This window comes from Anarrhichthys ocellatus, unplaced genomic scaffold (genome assembly GCF_004355925.1).
Source record: "Anarrhichthys ocellatus isolate YVR2014 unplaced genomic scaffold, GSC_Weel_1.0 scaffold22, whole genome shotgun sequence".
NCBI classification, from domain to species: Eukaryota; Metazoa; Chordata; class Actinopteri; order Perciformes; family Anarhichadidae; genus Anarrhichthys; species Anarrhichthys ocellatus.
Genome location: NW_022280052.1, coordinates 1,166,178 through 1,186,562, shown reverse-complemented (window position 1 = coordinate 1,186,562; position 20,385 = coordinate 1,166,178). Strand labels below are relative to the sequence as shown.

Genomic DNA, 20,385 nt, shown 5'->3' with positions numbered 1-20,385 from the left:
AGAGAGAGAGAGAGAGAGAGAGAGAGAGAGAGAGAGAGAGAGAGAGACACACACACACACAAAAAGAAAACAGAGTAGCATGATGGACGGGGAATAAAGAAAGACATCAGGGGGAAAAAAGAGAGATTCAAGTCTAAACGGCACCCAGAAAAGAAATGGCAGGTTCACATAGAATCCATTCTCCTGCTCTTTCTTGCGGTCCACGCTCCTCTCTCTGACCTTCCTCCTCTCCACTTTTTAATCCCACCCCTTCTTCTCTGGCTGCTCCTATGCAAGGAATGTAGGATGCTCGCCTACGGCTTCAAATGTCTGGCCCACATAATGCCAACCCGATTTCTCTGGCTGTCTGAGTTGCCACAGTGCCACAAAAGGAAAAAGGGAAGAGAGGAAAGAAGGAGGACAGGAGACGAAGGAAACGAGTAAAAATAATTAAAAGGCAATAAAATAGGTTTGTGCAGATGTAAATAATAAAACAGAGACGAGAGAGAGAGAGTTCCCTCACTGAGGGTGGTTGTTAATTCGACCTTGAATCTTAATATGACTCAGTCGTGCACCTGTTTCCTGTGTGTGTGTGTGTGTGTGTGTGACTCCAGCCTGATATCATGCCAATGATTCCCAGAATTCTTTGCCTGCTTTCTCTCTGGAGCAACACAAAGCAATCTGTGTTACCATGCCAACCGATCAAAGCGCCAGACTCCCAACCCCCTATAATCCTTTTTGGCCGTCCTTCCCCCGCTGGCTTTCCGATACCTAAAACAACAAATATATTCAATGCATGTCATAAGTGATCCAAGACATTTAAGTGCATTTTTTTTGTGCCAATCACAGCTCTGGCATCGTTTTCCGGAGACATGTAGAAAAATGCAGCTTCATGGCCCTAAATAAGTGATTCTCAAAACAGTGCAGTGTGCAACACATGAGATGTGGACATTCGTAGTTTCTGCAACTGCACTGAAGACACAACATTAGTTTGGACTGTCCTTGGTTCTGATTTGTGCTCCCTTTGTTGAGCTCCATGTCTTCTTTACACTGCAACAACTAAATAAGATCAACTTGCTGTAAGGGCAACGTCATGATGTTACTATCCACTCAAAAATACAATTTATTTGCAGAATGGTCTAGTCAGCTGTTTGAGGTGACTATAAAGCTAGTCCTCTTTCTCCTCACCCAATGCTAAAACCATTTTATTCTAAGAAATCAACCCCCCCCATCATGCATCTCTATTTTTCATAGCTTCACTGCATCAACACAGCAGTAATCATTTAAGCCCCTCTAATTTCTGAATGACCCTTTGTTATCATGTTTAGCAGCAAATGTAACAAAAGAAAACATCCACAAAATTCCTCTCTGACAAGGATGCTACCTTGTGGCGCATATTTTCTGTTGCCTAGTGACCGTGTTGAGAAATTAGATTTTCGCACCGTTGCTTCTGCAAACAAGGATGATACGCGTCCGTGTGAGGAGTCTCGTCGAGAAACGGTGGCCTCGTAAAGAAACGTGTCGACCGGTAACAGAACAAACACTCCGATAATCAGACAAACGAACACAACGAGCCAGTAAGTGGGACGGCTGGTTGGCGACAAAGATGCGATGGTGATAAACGAATGCGCTGTATGATTATGATCATGTAGGTGAAATAAATGTGAGCATAATGTACTCGTGAAGGGCCTGTGTGTGTGTGTATGATTGGTGTTTTCAGTGATCACTGCAAAAATGATGTGTGAGATTGTGGGAGTGTGCGAGCCTGTTCCTTCTTTCCGCCAGGCCTACATGTACAACAAACAGGCTTTTACAAAACCCCGCTCATCCTCCCACACCCCAAAAATTCCAAACTCCTTCCTTTCCTCTGCAGCTTCCTCTCATTTGCTGCTGGAGAGCATCGGTGCCCCCGAGTACCAGTGCGAGTTGCTGTCTGTGACACCGCCCCCTAGAGGAAGCGCTATGAACGGCTGACTGTGGCTGCCACTCACTGCTGGATACACGTGACCGACGGACTCGCTGTGTCGGCCGATGTGGATTTCGTCGTCGTCATCCTCCGTGGTTTTGCGGTAAACCGGGTTGTCGAAGTTCATGCTCTTGGTGTTCTTGCGCCGCCAGTTGCGCCAAATCAGGTATCCGCCGGTGCAGAGTAATCCGATGACCACTGTGGCAAGGATAGGGACTGCATGTGTTTAACACACACACAACAACAACACACGGCGGGAGCGTTAACACAGCCCAGGGGACACAGAGCAGCGCTTTAAGCACTCACACATACAAACACACCTCACACACGCTCCTTTATGCACTGAGGGCTCATTATTCTCTGCCTTTATTTTTCAAAATTGTATATAATCGAATGCACACCTGTGAGACGGGTTCGTAGGGGAATCAAATCAAGAGGAAAAAATGGTGGAATGGTGGACTTCCACACACTGTTAGCGAGGAATTCATTTGTGTTCATTTTGTTGTTTAAAACATTTGAACATGTAATTAAAAGCAGGATTATAAAGGATACCAATTACAGCACAAACACTTTTGTAATTCATTCTTTACTCTCCAATATGCAGAAAATATGCTTTATTTACTGTTGCTAAACTGCAGTGATCAGCGTCATCTTGTGGAAATCTGTTTAGGATCATCCACAGTGTTTTACATTGGAAGTGAGCCGCCGTGCCAGGAAAAAAAGACCACCTCTGCTAACATTAGAGAAAGTTGGGTCTGAAATAAAACGCCAACACGAGGAGCAAAGGTGGTAATTTCACACAGCAAATGCTATATGTTTAATAGGTGAGGCCATTGTTCAGGCATTCATCTAAAAACTTAATTGATCACAAGACAAGACAGGATAACCACCTTGGCTGTGGGAAACCCTGTATATCCATCCATGTGCTGTTTCAATAGAAAATCCAAGTAATTTTCAGGGAAACCGGTAAAAACTGAAAACAATGAGCCTTCATATTGTATACATACATTCTATTACATTCCCATGAAGTCTCAATCTTACAGAATGATCAAAACACAAACACGTGGACAATCAGCAACAATGAATGCTTGCATGCATCATCACAGACCCCACATCCACACACCCGAACACAAGTACACAATGAATGAACCACCATTGAATCTTGTAGTATTCAGGTTCCTGAAGGAAGTGATTTGTTTTTTATAAATCAAAGCCCTGCAAGGTTACTTAACTGTCATCTTGTGCTACAGTTGGGCTATGATTTATATTTTGGAGAACAAAAATCAAACAATCTGCAGACTGCCGGACTCTGGTGTTTTTGGGTGGGGTAATGAAAGACGAATGGAAAGGGGGAGAGGATGAGAGGTAAAGGGGGATGAGAGAATTTTTGAGATAAGCTCTGTCTCTCTCTTCTCATTACCATATCAGCATGACTGCCTAGCTGCCCTTTAGGACCTGTGTGTGTGTGTGTGTGTGTCTACTTAATGTATTAGTCTATGTGTGTTTAGAGACCAACAGCCAAGCCAGAGGTGTGTCAACGAGGAGCGATAAAACAAGTGTGTGTGTGTGTTGGTGTGTTTTTGTGTGTGTGTGTATGGCATCGTCCGTAGATGTGTCTGCATCCCCTGTGGAAGCCCCATCTAATTGCTCTTTTGTTGGATAGGCACTTGAGATCCCTGTGTGACTGGGCTGGAAACCCCAGATCATCCTTTGTTCTTCTCTAAATGCTCACTGGTTTAAAAAAAAGAAAGAAAAGAAAACCACCAGCTTCTGTCTCATTTAGAAAAAATTCACTCCAATTAGAGAGCGACATAACAGCCTGACTTTGGCTAAATACCGATAATCATTGTTGCCGTTTCCCCTTGTGGTGCTGTGGGAGGGCGTGGTGCTTTAACGGATGTGAGCGGAGAGAACTGGGGTGCAGAAATCCGGCCCTTGTGGACCTCCAACAATAATTAACGTTTCAAAGCTGCCACAAAAAACGCAGAATGGGAAGATTTATGGCTGCAATGAATGGCACGGGGACAGAATGAGAGATGATGCGGACAGGGTTAACAGTCTCCGGGGTAGTTTTAATAAGCTGATATCTCGATCGTCGGGAATGAAAAGAGAAAAAAAAATTGCTTTACGATGTTTTGGAGCTCCCATAATTGATCAAAGTATTCAATATTAGGGATGAAAGAGATCTCAATTAGCGACATATGCTGCTACTATGAGGTCATTTGCACATTCAGCTGATTTCTCGGTTAGGTTATGCACGAAAGTATTACATATTTCCATAAAATTAGATTATCATTTAAATTAAAGCCAATAGAATAGCCTGGCTTTGCTAAGCTGGTTTGACTGTAAGAACTTGCATTCTCTTATACTAGTTGAATTGTAGTACGGTGGCCTAATATTGTTTCTTCTATGCTTCACCGACAATAATGTTGTTTCCCAGGTCAAGATTTCCACGCTGTCAGTCCACTGGGTCGGTCAAATAGGTGGACTGATTGCAGTGTGAGCATACTGTATGATCAGAGTGGGAACATGAGCTTAATGCTATAACAGCTGGTCAAATGTGATGACAAAACATGAACTGAATTTCCCATTTGCTCAGATCTCATTAATAATGACATAATGTGCACATTACAAAGGATAGGCCATCGCTGGCTAACAAGCTTACTGGCCCATAATGGCTTTTTCTAGCCGTAGGCAAGGAGGCTAATGTTGGATAACACCACAGCTCACTACATTACTCAATTACTAAACAGTCATTTTGTGCTCAGCTGAAACTGACATATGACAAGTTCAAAAGACACAAATTGTAGCTGTTAAATCTGAAATATAGAAATTTTAATCACAGAGTACAAACTCTCAAACAAACCCAGTCACACACACATGCAGCCAGACAAATAACAAATACACATTCACACTCAACATGCAGGACTGGAGCGACAAGCAGAGACGGAGAAGCGAGGAGGGAGAAGCAGGCGGCGCAGAAAGCAAAGAGTACTCACCGATAGGAATGACTATCCCCAGGACAGCTACAGTGATGTTGTTACCTATGAGGTAGTGATCATTCGCAGCTGAGACAGAGAAGAGAAAGAAAACTAAGCAAAATGTTGTGTTACACAATACCCTTCCCAAAGACATTGCTAGAGAGAGAAACACAAGTTTGAAGCATCATGCTGGAAAAAAAACTAACGTATTTGCATAATATAAGGGCAGAGAATCAATCGGATTTTTGGACTGCTGACTGGCTGTTTTTAAAAACAGCATGTGCAAATGAAATGCAGATGAATCATACCAGGATGCCATACAAATGCAAATGAGATGCGTTTCAATACAAGACGAGACAAATGCAATTCCAGGAGGTAATGCATCAGAATTTGTACTAAAAGCTAAAACACATTTATATTTAGGAAGCATCTTTCAGTGGAGGACTGAAACATGGTGGGTAGTTGACTGACCTTGAGAGTGAATTTCAACACACAGCTTTGTGTTCCAAGTCACTCTTTTTTCTACAGTATGTCGTCATATTGTGTCAGAATGCAACACAGTATACGTTTATCCTAGACATGCCCTGTATCCTTCAACTCTCACCCCAACAGGTCGGTGAGCAGCGTGACATTAATCCTGCTCCCAACCCTCTCATCAGCAGCAGGCTAGCCATTAGCCAAAGTGTGATCAGATAGTTATAATGAAGTCTAGTGAGGAAGATTAACAGAGAAGATCACAGCGCTGGCCCTGCATACTGATTGGCTCATTTAGAAAGAGACAGAAAAGGCACAGATGGGAGGTGACGGATGGGACATACAATTAGGAGATACTTTCTCTCATAAATACAATCATATAGAGGAAAAAATGCAGTTAGATAAATGCGTGCGTGCGTGCGTGCGCACACACACACACACACACACACACACACACACACACACACACACACACACACACACACACACACACACACACACACACACACTCTAACATCAAGAGGCACAGCAGGTGATTCGACTTCTGAGTGAGCAGTGGAGCGTCTGAGTCCTGAGTCAGCAGAAGTGAATTGGGCTTTTTTGAAGTATGAGTGACATCCAATGGGTCCTAAGACTCTAAAAGGCGGATTAATAGAATCTTATCAAAGCAGCAGTTATGGAAGCAGCAGTCTTGGAAATTCAAGGCATAGAGAGAGAAAGTGAGAAAGTTGAAAAAAATAGAAAGAAAAAAAAGTCAATTTCATTAAGACTATTAACGCTGGAGGGATTTGAAGTTCAAAAGGAATTTGCTGTTTGCCTCTTTGAAAATGTACCTATTTATATCCCTATGTATGGCTCCTTTAAATATTACCCTATCATGCTGTGTAGGTAACCTACAGTAAATAACATAAAGATAACAGATACAGTCAACATATAATAATGTAAATATGAATTGCATACACAGCTAGTCAAACATAATAAAATATTTATATGGTGTTGATTGTCTTGCAAGTTTATTTCATTTCAAATTTCATGTTTGTCCTCAAAAAGGATAGCCATCACAGGGAAAATCTCAGGGAGGTCTCGGTTAAAGCGGCCACAATGAAAGGAAATGTCAACATTCCCCCAAGTAAAACAATACTCGCATGCATTAAAACAGTTTTTGCTTACTGTTATCATTCCTCCTGTTCATATTGGCCATTTAAACATCCTCACCTAACATGCCTACAATGTACATGTCAGTGATGGGTGACAAAATCCACAGTCCACATGCTCCGAGTTCTTCTGAAGCTAATACGAAGCTTCAGCAGTCTTATTAATGAATTAAATTGAATTATTTTGTTTCTACAGACAATGTTTTCATGCTGACCTGCGGTGGAGGGATATAAACACAAACAGGGAATTTGCTAATTAACAACTTTGAAAAACACTCACTTGATTTGTCTCAGACTGCTGAAGCCTTTTATGAACGTCAGATAAAGCTCGGGATACATAAGTGGATTTTGTCCGCTTACATTGACAGCACATTAGGAAGGGATCTCTTTAGTTCCAATAGGAACAGCGAGCAAAACCTGTTTTCAGTGTTCACATGAGCACCTATCCTTTTAACAGGGAGATAGCATTTTGTAGTCTTGTCCAATGCTGCAGAAAGATTGATGAATACTGGCATCAAGAGTAAAGGTTCAAACTTGTAAGAGCATAGATGCATTTAGGGCTTTGTGTACCAGCTGTGGTTTGTATTTTTTTCCCCCTTAAAACTCCTGGTTCTTCCTCGCTTCTCTATGCCAGCTTCAGCGCCGCACATGAGTAACAGCTGATGCCGGCACACTAGACAGTGTGCACTGAGTTGAAAAATATTACACATGGCCCGTGGGTTTGGAGACGCGCCTTTGCTCATGCCCCATTTTCTCAGCCGTGTCTGCTCCACCTCTTATCTGGAGCACTTGTGGTGTGGTGAGGAGGCTGACAACTTCGGAGACTAGAGGAAACATGCTTCTTAGTAACTCTGAGAAACCCAGGCCCCCAAAGTGGTGAGACTAGCTGTAGCAGCCAGTCTCTTTAAGTCCCAGAAAATCACTTCTCTCTCCTGCCTCTTTTCCATCCCATCTATTCCCATCCCTGTAAATGCTGTTCTCCCTCCCAACAGTGACTAATTCCATAACTCCCATCCTCCCTGTTCAAGTGCTGGACTGTCATGTTCCCTTTAGTGCTCTGTTCATTCTTTTTCCTCTATGGCCTCTTAATTGTGTCTCACTGTACCTTCTCATTTGACGATCATTCGTTTTTACTCCTCGCTCTTTATCTAATTCATCTCCCCATGTCTCTAACTCTTCCTCCAACTCGCAAACCCACTTTCCTCATACTTCCTTTCTCCTTCCCCTCTGTCTGGCTTTTTCAATCTCACTCCTTGCTTCCGATAATTTCTCAATATTATGAGAAATGTCTCCGATGTAAATGCAATATTGTCAAATTTGAGCAGCTTGCTAACTTTGTTCTACTTCTTCTATTACATCTTCAATGATCTACTGAGCAGTAGGCTATGTCACTAAAGTATAAGGCATTAACTAAAGGTTATTTTTGAATCAATTTTGGACATTGTTTTACTGTTAGTCTCCCATTTCAGTCTGAAAAGAGTGATGCAATGGCATTACAGCTAGTAGAATATACAAAAACAATGCACACATCCACATTTTTAAGACACTTTCCTTCAATAAAAAGTAGAGGAAGATTTTTGTTTTGTTATTTTTTTTATTGCTATAATGGAAAAAATGACTTGAGGACAATTGTGTCTGCAGTTTGACAGTTACTAATATATATCATGTGAATGTCTATGTAGCAATGGCCAAAATAATTCAAACAAATAGATTCCTGCAACAAAACCACACTGTAGCATGTGCTGTGCAGCACAGTGGTTTATCAAAGTTGCTCTATCGATCAAGGATTCCTCTTTACTTCCAAATACAATTGAAGACTTAGCGTGACATTGTAAAGCATTGTTTCTGCTTTTATAATCTGCTGTCATTATTTGTCTGGAACTACAAACTGTAAAGTGGTATTTTTTTTTGAGGCCCGGAAAAGCTACAATTGGTGCGAGAACAAGGAACGCTGCCAGTCTCAGAGAGCGAGTACGAAGGAGAGGAGCAGAGAGAAAGACAAAGAGAGCGAGAGAGGCTGTCAGAAAGTGAGGATGAGTTATGAGAGGTGCGAGGTGAGAATGGAGGGGACTGTCGTTTGTTAGCTCTGACAGCTCTGTTACACACTGCTCATGGGGGACCGACAACAAGCAGACCAAGAGATACACTTGTGAGTATAGTGTGTATATGTGTGTGTGTGCGAGAGAGAAAAGCAGAGAGGGAAAGAGGACGTACAGTAGATCGACAGATGGTCAGACAGAGAAACGAAGGGGAAGCGAAGCCAGAGAGAGGAGGGAAACTGATGTAAGTAGTGGTTGTCAGCTCCCTGCTGTTTTAATGGCGGGTAGTAGCAGTAGCGGTGGCAGCGGAGCATTACAATCACGGAAGAACACACACACACACTGTACGCACACACTCGCTTCACACAAACTCACATTCTTATGCACGAACCCTGCTCACCATGATCCTTACCTCTGTGGGAGAGGTTGGCGTTGCTCTCTCTCTGAATGCTGTTGGGGGCCACTGGGCCCAACAGGGGTGTGTGCGTGGATGTGGTCGTCAGACGTGTGCTGCTGAAAGTGGTCGTCTGTGTGCTCATGGCAGCGGGGGTCCGAGGCTGCTCTGTAGAGGTTCTTCTGGGGGTCTTCGGAGCGGCAGGTGTCGTCAGGCGTCTGGTTGTGGGCCTGAGCGTCGTAGCAGCAGAGGTGGTGGTGGAGCTTATGGTCGCGGTGGTGGTGGTGGTGGTTGGGCGAGTCGTGGTGGTGATAACCGTTGTGCCAGTTGTAGTGGTTGTTGTGGTGGGAGTTGTGGTGGTGGTGGTCGTGGTTGGAGCAGCTGTTGTGGTTGTTCTGGGTCGAACTGCATTATAGAAACAGGACAACAATCGTAAGTAGTTGGGATATTACTTGAAGATGCTTACAGCTGGCAAGTATATTGACAACAACAGTTGTAGTATTTTGTCTGGGTGCTTCAATACACAGCAAGCAATGGGAAATTAAACTATTATATCATGCTCTCAACTCCCCAGAGTTTTAAAAAGAGTAGGGTGATGAGGCTTAAATAATTAACAGGATATTGTTATTACTGTACGTAAATCAAACTGATGTTCAAAGCAATCAACGGAATTCTGCTTTTACGCATTACATAGACCAAACTCGTGCACTTCAATCATCTTTTCCGTTGTGCTTAGAATCATTCACTTGGATAATATACATTTTAGAACAATTACAATATTGTATCATGTGATTCTGTTGAAATTCAATAAAACATTATGGTGAATTATTGCTGATAATACCTTTCCCGTCTAAGACAAAGCAATCACTTTCACCACCTTTTTAAAAAAGTAACATTTGCATTTTTTCATTGGACAGTAATGATAAACTATGTGGCATAGGAAGAATGTTATGATATGATGACACATAAACAGGTCACCATTGATGCCTTTCTATTTGCGTCATTTGACAACCAAATTACACTATCAAAATTGTTATTAGTGATAGTGATTTGCTTTGGCAAATCCAAATGCATTTGGGGTTTTATGGTAGCTGCAAAACTAATAAGGATTTGCCCTGAAATAGACAGAAACATAAAGCAGAGAGCAAGAGGAAGATAATACATTTCATCAAAACTTAAGAGCTCAGCAGAAATATTTGTACTGCATTAGGGAAGTCCAAAAGTTGCAAACAACGTCTCTCTCTCTTGCTCTCTGCACACTCAATATCCATGTTCCCTCTCCCGTCCTTTCTCAGAGGGATTCCCTGAATGGTGGCCTACATACATCATCATCATCTCTCTTTCGCTGCACCTGTTCAAACATGAAATGCAAAACAGCGCAGGTCTATTAAGGACAACAACTTCACAAATGTGGTGAGTGCGCAGGCTGGGGACTGGCTGAGTGGGGGAAATAAGGTCGGGGAAATAATGGAGTAATGTAGCGTTACATTAAGCACAGGTATCAAATTAGCTTGGGCTTTTGAATCAATCATAATTAATACAATCAGGTTTGAATATTCTACATTGTTGAAAGCGGATATAGTGGTGACTACTGGATTTGGATAGAAGCCTTTTCTGATATGATTTAAGACCAATATCATATTTGGAGTGACATGCTTTGGATGAAAGCGTCTGCTAAATGACTGTAATGTAATGCCAAGATTTAACTCATCCTACAAAACCAAAAAAATAACCTATTAACATTTCATTCAGCCTGTAGTGGCATGGGACATATTTCCCATGGCCATCCATGAATAAGGTTGAATACCACCAAAATACTGAATAGTTTAAAAGGTAAATATGTATTTAAAAATATGTATTAATACTTCACCGTGTGGTGGACTCCTTTTAGCAGTGTTAAGAGAGTGAAACTAGTTTAAAATCTGCACGGCCTGGCACTCCATCATGCCACTGTGATTGCAGCAATGTAGACTTCATGTAGACATTCCTCAGTCAGCACAATCCTTTTAATTAAGTGTGCTGCTGAACTCCTATATGATTTATTGGTTATCAGAGTGTGACCGACTTACCTATAGCACAGCGCCTCATGTCCGGTCCCAGCTCCATGCCATCGGGACAGGCGCAGGTGTACTTGGGAGAGTGGTCTGTGATCTGCGGGGCCTTCAGACAGAGGTACTCACAGCCACCGTTGGGCAGACTGCCCATGTTGCAGGTATCTGGAGCTTGAGGAACACAAGCAGAAATAAAAAAAAGAGGATTAAAAAGGATTTGGGCAAATTGGAGTTTGTACACTTTTCATGACAAATAGATGAAATTAATTTAAAAAATATTATTTTGCTTTACATATTTTGCACACTTACATCTCTATTGAAAACTGACAATAACGGCATTTTATAAGCATTTGGATGTAATGTAGACGAGAATAGTTAAGAGGAAAAGGCTATTTAAAATTGAAGATAAAGGCCCAGTTCAGTCAGGAACACTCTCGTCATATATTTTAACCATTTATTGCAACAAATGGAAATACAGTTAAACTTGGCGATGATGGCTCCGCTCTTTGGATGCTCCACGGATTAGCCAGCAGCTACCAAGCTAAGACGGGGAGCACCGAGCTATAACCCCCCACGGGTTTACAGGGATGAGCCAGAAGTACATTTTTTAAAATACATTTCAACCATTTGCCAGAAGATGAACTAAAAAAAAGGGGTGGAGGAGGCGAAGCTTCGCCAGCAGTGCGGTCTGTAACAGCGTAGATGTAGAATGACTCAGTGAGGAGGGAGCCATATTTAAATAAACCTCCTTGAAGTGAGAGTGGGCTGTGATTGGTGCGTGGCCGATTGGAAGCTACGATTCAACCGGCTGGCTGTCAGCTGGTTACAGCTGGGGGCGTATGACTTCCGTGTCCTGCATGAACTAACGCTAGCTTCTTTTTCTGTAAGCTTCAAAAGTATCAAAGTCATTTGTAAAGTGAATTAAAGCAGTAAGTGTCTAATCAGTCAAAATATGATTGTACTACGTACTCCCTATTAATCTTAATGTGTAGCATACTGAATAACAACATAAAATAGATACTGGGACCACATTTTACAGCGCTATTTAGGCACCTATATATATTTTGCAACCGTTTTTCAGGCCCAGTGAAGAGATGCGAACGTTTTGGCAAAAGTGTCTAAACTTTCTTTTTTTAATCTCTGCACTCAAATGAAAAATGTACAAGTATATTCCCAACCCGAGACTCAACGTTATGGAAAAATATTGCTACTCGTGTCATGTGGGGAAGCACCAGAAATAGGTCAAGTTGCGGTCGATTCATGCCTCCTGACTTGTGCGTGGTTTTAAAAAGCAGCACATCAGAGGAATCATCAGCCATCAGGGAAAGCAGACACATCACTCACGGCACACAGCGAGGTTTTAATAAACTGGGAATAGGTTTGTGCGTGGTGTACAATATCTCAACATATATCAAGTATGTAATATGAACAGCTGTCTAAACGAAAAACTCCAAATATCTTTAATCCCTGCCTTCCTTATTAAAAATAAATGAGGCTCTTTGGTTAAAAGCAAGTCTTTAAAATGCCATGACTCATTATGACAAAACATTTTAATGCTGAGGGAAGAAAAGGGCAGAAAGGTGGATGAGGAGAGTAGAAGAGTGAAACGGGAAAGAAATCCAAGAACAGGAAGGGAGATGACAAGATGACAAGGAGGGATATAAGGACAGAGCATAGAAGGAAAAAGAAGTAGAAGACAGGAGAGAGAGATAACATTTTTTTAAATTATGTCGTTTTCAATTTGCAATAGCTTCAGTATCCCCTGCTCCTCCTCTGTACTGCCTCCCTTAGGTCTAGAATAAGAACTAAAATATCAAACATAGGCTTCAAAGCACAGCTGGATGGGAAAAAAAAGATAAGTAAAAAAATAGCGCACCAATGAGAGGATAGGAAGAGAGGCTGTTTTGAGGAAGTGTGTCAAAAAATGATGACGTTCAAATAGGGCTCCAGCGTGTGTGGAGGTGTATCGTGGCAGCCAATCATTAAGTAGTGATTTTCCCATTTGGGGTTTTGTTCAGATGAGCATATTTTCTGACTGATTTGAAAAGCAAGAGATAAGGGATTTTAGTACAACTAGGAGCTACTCTTATCAATACTCGCTTTTTCTACATGACTAAATGATCATTTTTAAAAAAAGATATAGGATTTTAAAAACGAAGAAATTAAGAAGAGAAGTTATAATTTAGATATAACTGAATGTTGTTTCTAGAGCAGCACCAGTTATGATTACAACAGTCAAGTCACTATATAAAGTCGTTAATATCTCACTGGAAACAAATGTAAAATGTCCATAAATGAAACAACATTTCTGAGTGAAGTTTATAAAGAACACAGAGATCAATCAGGATCAGTCATTCGTCCTGTCCTCTGTGCTTTGTCTCAGCCAGCAGAAAAGTTTACAAAAATAAAGAAGCTTTTGATGCCGATGGTGCATGCTGTGCTTGTGTAAACATAGCGGCGGTGGATGAGACTGCGGAGAGCGACGATTGAATTAGGTTTCACTTTCGTTGACATGTCCATGGTTGTTGCACAGATGGTATCGATACAAAAGTATTGGCTTTTTACTTGCAAATATTTTATTGCATGTACAGTAACAAGTGTAGTTGCCGTCAGCTTGAGTAATCGTCACCATAGCGAGATATCTGCTCGTGCTTTCTGCACGAGTGTGTTTGTGTCTATTATATGTGTGTGTGTGTAGTTGGAGGAGCTCAGCCCGATAGAGAGAGCAGAGCAAATGCACGCTGCAGCGTGATAATAAATGATACCAAAACATTAAAAAGTAAAAGCACCAGTAACGGTGGGGCTTATCAATACTACGATCTTTAATTATTTAGCACCGGGGCCCAGTTAATACCGGGTTTCGGAACGCATCACTATCTTCAGATGAGGTAATATGCGAAAGGCTCTCGCTAGAGCCATGTGTCCCTTCTGGGCTGCTGTAGAAACATGGCGGTGCAAGATGGCTGACTCCGTGGAAGACGACCCGCAACCTTAAGGTATAAATGGCTTTTTCTAAGCTAAGAAACGATTTTAAGTTTCGGGTGGTTGTACACTGATTAAAACATAATTATGTATATTATATTCAATAGCTGCCAATAAACCCCTCTAAATGTTACACACTGTTCCTTTAATTCTGTGATATCTGTTTGAGCAGAACTATTGATTTATTGATGAGCGAATGCAATTAGCTCCCTCCGGCACCCAGACAAGACTGCTTTGAGTTCTGAGTGAGGGGAGAAAACAAAGCATGAAAACACAAGACTCACATAAGCATATTGCTTGTACACACTGTCAAACACACACGCACGCTCACAGATATGCTTAACTAGCAATCACACACGCAAATGTTCATTTGCACACCTGGAAAATACTACATCAAAACACATCATTTGAGACGCACAGCACACACATCAATGTAATCACAAATCAGGTTACAGTTTAATACGTGGATCCTTTGGTCCGTACATGGACAATCCAGGTCTTTATTACCAGGAAGTTCAATGCAGAAATACATTTTTTTTTGTTATAATTTGTTGTTTGGGTCCGCACTTAGATTAAGAAATTGTCATACCCAACTGACCAACACCGAGCATTTACACACAGGTGTTTTAATTAACTCAATATTTTTGATTAGACCAAACTCCAGTATGAGCAAGCATGATCAGAGCCCATGATGCCCAATTTGCAATGCTAGGTCGTCACCTGTAGCTCCTCATCTGATCAGTTACCACCGTAGAAACAACTTAACACCAAAAATATCCATGTCAAATCATCGTGGCAGCATTTCTTACCCTTGGGCTGCCTCTGTTCATGAAACACCACCAGGTCCAGGGGGTTGTTGAGGTGCTCTGCCACCTTTGCCACATCGTGTCCCGTCAGTCGGTTGGCACTGTATATCGCTTCATCCTCCAAGTCCGTCCAATATATGCGATCCTGGATTAAAAAAAGAAAGAAAGAAAAAGAGAGAGAGAGAGAGATCGAGAGAGAGAGAGAGAGAGAGAGAGAGAAAGAGAGAGAAAGAGAGAGAGAGATCGACCAAAAATAAGAACATACACTCCACTGAATCCTTCACTCCCCTTAATTCATAAACATGGAAGAATAAAGGATCAAGTTTCAAAAGAAATAAAAACTGTAATATTTGAGGCATCAGAGACAACATTTGATTAATTTGAAGTCTGAGGATTTACAATTCACTTGACAGGGGAGACGCATTTTAAACCTGTGGTAACTTTAATTAAACTTTAATTGAAATTAAATAAAAAAATGAAAGGTTTGAAGATGAAAACATTATTTATTGAAGTAAGGTGGAAACATTGCATTTCAATCAAGGACGTTTCAACGGACTGAATAAGTAATGTTGCAATATAAGAGCGAGTGGTTTTAACTGTATTCTCTGACACAGCATCCAGCACTCAATGCTGAGCAAATAATACTGTTGGAAATATATTTTGTCAAAATGTAGCACCCCTCCGTGCCTTGTGAGAGCTATTAATTAAAGATGGTGATAAGTGATGAAAACAACACATTTTCTCTGATAAAGTACCAGGCATACAGCACTGATATGGCATTTCAACCAATGAAGAAAGTGGAAGCGGTATTCGCCATTTGTTGTTTTTAGTCATTTTAATCATAATTAGTATTCAACCAATTTAATAAAACAGAGGAGGTTTAGTTCTTTTGGGGATGATTTACACTCGAGTCAAAATAGCCTCTCAGTGCACGGTGGATAACCATAGTTGTGTTTTGGAAGAATGGTTTCTAGGTCAGTGTGCGTCACATGAAAAACATGGAAGTTGCAATACCCTTTGTGGCAACTACACAAAAATTGCTTCACAGCCTAGCTCTACAAAGTAGAGTCTTCTCGCGAATCAATAGCTGTGTTTGTGTTGCACTAGTATGTAATTTACATACTATATGCTCTGACTGGACAGTTTTCTCTAACGTAGCAGCTGTACCACACACAAGGACTTTGTTCATTTCTTGAATTACAGTTTGTTTACCCAGAGAACAGAATATATTTTTAAATGTCTATTTTTTGTAACATGTTACAGGCTATTGAAAGTGCCTTAATATGACAATCGTGTCCACGCTTAGCATTGCTGTCCTATATCTGTGCTGGATGAAATCCCGACTCCTCTTGGAAGGGCATTCGCATAAAGCTGAGCTCTTCTCAACCTCTGTATTGCTGCATAAAATCAACCATACAGATACCACAGTGATGGTTTCAGAAAACACAAATTTAAAGGACATGTATACAGTAGTATGTACAGGGACCTGTTGTTGAAAATGCAATAATCTGGCATTAAACAGCTACACAACATCCATGATGAAGAATGGCCTGGTCGATATCGACCTCACTATTTCTCCCTATTGTAAAGTCCCGTGTCTAAAAACAGTTTCCCCCGTGTCTTTGGAAATAAAAGACTAAATACTACCAGCTGTGACCCGTGAGATCATTCTCTAATCTTTCACTTTCCTGCTGAATTTCTCTTGCTCTCTCTCCAACACCTCCTCCCGGTTCTCTTCAGTGACACTACAGTATAACAAAAAATACACTGCACAAGTGGCAATGGCACTTGGTTTCCATGGCAACTGCAGACTGCTGAATCTAAGCAGACACACATCAATTAAGAAAAACACAATAAATGGGAGCAAGAGAGAACACACAGGCGTTGAGATCACAGGAGGAAACAATTCAGGAGGTGAGTGTGAGACAGGAAGATGAAACAATGGTGGTTCCTAAAGGCATTCTTTTCATTAGGCTCAGGTTGTGGTTATATGGTATTTTTAAAAGGGCATCGACCTTGGGGTCCAGTCACAGATTTGTCTGCTGTGTGTATTTGTGTATCTCTGTGCTGTAATCCACACTCTCCATTTGTGCCGGCTTATCAGCGGATGTAACCTTTCTCTCACCTTCTCCTTTTCCATCCTTCACTCAGCACTCTATCCCCCCACCTCCCCCTCGCTCAGATTCAGATAACCTTTACCTATATGACAGTAGTGCTGAAACAATGAAAGACAAATGTCAGCCATGTTGATAAAACAATACTCAAATCTATCATTCCATCTCTCCCTTTGCCTTTCTGTCTCTGTGGACGTCTTTCTTGGTCTCTGTCAGTCTCCGCCTCTGGTTTTCTCTTTCACTTTCTCTACCGTCAGTCTCTGCATCCGCCACTTTTTCTCACATTGAAAGCTTCAAACTGCAATGCAGGACCTGAGAAAGGTCATTGCTCTTCATCGTGAGATCAAGGTGGATCTTCCACACACACTTAGAACTTAGACACAGCACACGCAAAAGCTCTCCTGAACACGATATTGCATCACTTCAGTCAGAGCCGTCTGTGTCTGTCTGCAGTTGTTAAAGTGATGGGACTACATCTAAAGTCTTCTCAGGGTCGAGGGGAAGGGCAGCCATTGATGATTTTGTCCCAGAAGAACCTCCTGACAAATGCTGGGCCCTGTTTCACTGTGACTGACACATCTGCCTGATGCGCTTCTGGTGCCTCCCTCATACTTGGATGTCATGCCAGAATACTAGAAGTGAAAGCTCATTCAAAGCCAACCCACTCAACCTTTTCAAGCCTTTGATCGTTTGGGTTTGACTTGTATTTCTTTGTTGCATCAGCCCAAGTTATGAAAAAATAATGTAGGCATGGTGTTGAATCTGTGTAGGAATCAAATGATGTTAGGAAACATTTTGTGTTCATCTCCACTAAGCTGCAGAAGAGTATTAAAGCCTTTTCACACTCATGGTACACCCACACAGGTGGGTCCAGTTATTTGAGCTGATTAGACCTCTTATCTAGACCTGACTTTGGTCAATATTCACTTCCACTCGCATTCATTTAATTGATTCCTCTGTGACTAATGAATTTGAGAAGATTAAAATGATGAAACTTTGTGGTGAAAACCATTAATTTCAATAGAATCGGCAAAATCAAAGAATCCGCTCAGGGAGGCGGAATTAACTTTGTTGAACAAATTCATGCGTTGTAGCTAATTAGCTGTGTAGCACCATTCACTTGTATTTAATCTACAGTGTCAGAGGAAAAACCACAAAAGAGCAATGGTTTGCTGGTTATGAGACAATGATTGATGGTACAAATACAGCTTTTGAATAAACTGTGTGATTGTATTGTCACGTCAGTAACAAGCTAATGAGTTTGCTAGCTGACTGTAAGCAAGCTTGCTAGCTTGGAGACTTATATTTTACCTCTTCGGTAACTTTTTATTGAAAAAACTGGTAAACTGGTAAATAAAAATGCTATTGTGACAACTAGTGCTAGCCTAGCTGGGCTGGCTAGCGAGCTAACCGTTAGCTCTAACCAGTCCTGCGAATAGTCACCATGTCAAGAGCGAATGCTACTTTGTGGTGTGACCGCCACTTTAATTTTCTTGTAAGGGAGGGACAACTGAAGTTGAGTGAGGTTGTATAATTCCCAGCATAGCTGCACCCACCTTCAAACCCAGCAGAGGTCTAATCAAATAGAATAAATGAAAAACACCTGTGTGGGTGTACAGGGCCTTTGAAACCTGATTAAAACCTCTGTTGAGTTTATGATAAAAGGACAAATTTGCACCACTGTTTCTCTTTCTTGCTCCAGTGTGGTTATTTCCATTACCAAACCCATCTCATCTTCTCCTCTAAGAGGGGATAAAAAGTAATGAAAGTAATGCAATGAAACTAAAGCCAGAGAAAGAGAAGCATTACTCTCTGCATGCCTCTGCAATCTACATTTCCTCAGGGCTTGGTGTCGAGGCAGGGGGTGGACACAGACTGGAAGGGTTTGTACATGTGTGATTTTGGTGGTGCCGTGTTCAAACTTTGATACACGAACACTGCGTCTTTCCTCTGCGGTGTTAAGAAACTTTAATACACCCAAATTGTTTTGAGGTTTCCAGATGATATGCTCAAGTGGAATGACATTTGACATTTACTGTGCATCATTCAGCAGGCCATAAAACACACTTTAAAACTCACATTCGTGAAACCTCATATCTTTCACATGCTCAGCCGTTGTGTATGTATGCATGTATTAAAAAGGAATGCCTATGAGTGGTGATTGAAAGCTTATCTATGATGTCAGTCAACTAATCGATTCATCATTGCACCTTGAGTCAGCAGCTCAAGGGTGCCTGAAAACCTCAGTTCTGCAATGAACAAAACATCAAAAGTCTGTATCAATTACACTCAATTACTTTTCTCTGTCAGAATGTGGTCAAAAATGGCTGAAATGATAGAACCGTTTTTAATTTGATCATCGTCCTCCATGTCAATAAATGCAGTAAACAGTTTAACAGACCCTGAGTCAAAAGAGCTCCACTGAGGATCATTTCCCAGAAAAGACACAAACTAAATTAAATGGATAAATAAGGTGCAGTGTTTCAATTCACAACTCAAAACTCCAAAGGACAATCTGCTGCACTGCTGAAGGATTTTTAATTTGGTCTGTATCATAACCAGAACAGAACAAAGACCAGAAGAGCTGATGGCTATTAATCTCCAGGGTTGAACTTTCACAGCCTGCTCGAAACGTTGGTTTTCTTCCTCTTTTTTTAACACATACACACATATCCGAGCACACATGCAGGCACACTCAGCTGGACATGATGGATGTCCTCTCTTCCCGTTGCTTCTCATCATCTCAGTGTGTGCAGCAAAGAGAGGAATGGAGAATGCACTTCCTACCGATCCCATTTGAACTCCCTCTCTCTCCTCCTCTGCTCTCCTGCTTCTCTTTTTCACCTTCCACATCATCTATACATGGGCTCTAACAGACTGACTCAGTCCTGCCTCAATAAATAAACCCAAATTAGCTTCATCGATTGCAGTCTATTGTGACTCTACACTGGTCAGCCCTTGAAAAGATGATTCCTTCTCGGTGTTTATCTTGCTACTAAAACATCTCCAGCTCTCATTTTTTCTCAGTCAATCTCTCAGACAAGGTAGTCAGCCTAATGCGAAAAAACGCAGTTAAAAATAACAGCAAAAGCTAATGTCCAATGCTTAAATTTGGCTCAGCGAAAATCTAAAAATACACTGCTGAGTTGGGAATCAACAAACAAGATTATTTGAAGATTAAAAGATTTGAAGATTAAAAGCTACCATTGGTTGGACTGATGCTGTGGCTGTATTCCCTACCTCAAACACACTGAGGGCGAAGGGGTGTCCCAGGTGGTGATGGGAGGACAGCAGAGCTTTGCGGTTGTCCCCATTCAGATCCACACTCGACAGCAGGTGCAGCTTGGAGTCCACCCAGTAGAGACGCCTGTTAGACAAGTCTGAGAAGATGGAGGGGGGAGAGAGAGAGAGAGAGAGAGAGAGAGAGAGAGAGAGAGAGAGAGAG

At 41.5% G+C, this 20,385-nt stretch overlaps 1 protein-coding gene across 8 annotated transcripts in view; it reads right to left on the bottom strand.

Annotated features, from left to right (window-relative positions):
• The window catches only part of lrp8 (low density lipoprotein receptor-related protein 8, apolipoprotein e receptor), a 146,222-nt gene that overhangs the window by 259 nt on the left and 125,578 nt on the right, over nucleotides 1-20,385 (bottom strand). The window contains exons 13-18 of one of the 8 annotated variants that reach the window (XM_031859479.1): nucleotides 20,181-20,320; nucleotides 14,830-14,971; nucleotides 11,057-11,209; nucleotides 8,994-9,392; nucleotides 4,945-5,013; nucleotides 1,971-2,161 (exon numbers count right to left, since the gene is read on the bottom strand). In XM_031859479.1, coding sequence (XP_031715339.1) covers nucleotides 1,971-2,161; nucleotides 4,945-5,013; nucleotides 8,994-9,392; nucleotides 11,057-11,209; nucleotides 14,830-14,971; nucleotides 20,181-20,320 — 1,094 coding nt within the window. Of the gene's footprint in view, nucleotides 1-745; nucleotides 2,162-4,944; nucleotides 5,014-5,879; nucleotides 5,909-8,937; nucleotides 9,393-11,056; nucleotides 11,210-14,829; nucleotides 14,972-20,180; nucleotides 20,321-20,385 lie in introns of those variants that run through there. The other 7 variants (XM_031859481.1, XM_031859480.1, XM_031859475.1 and 4 more) reach the window with 7 other exon arrangements.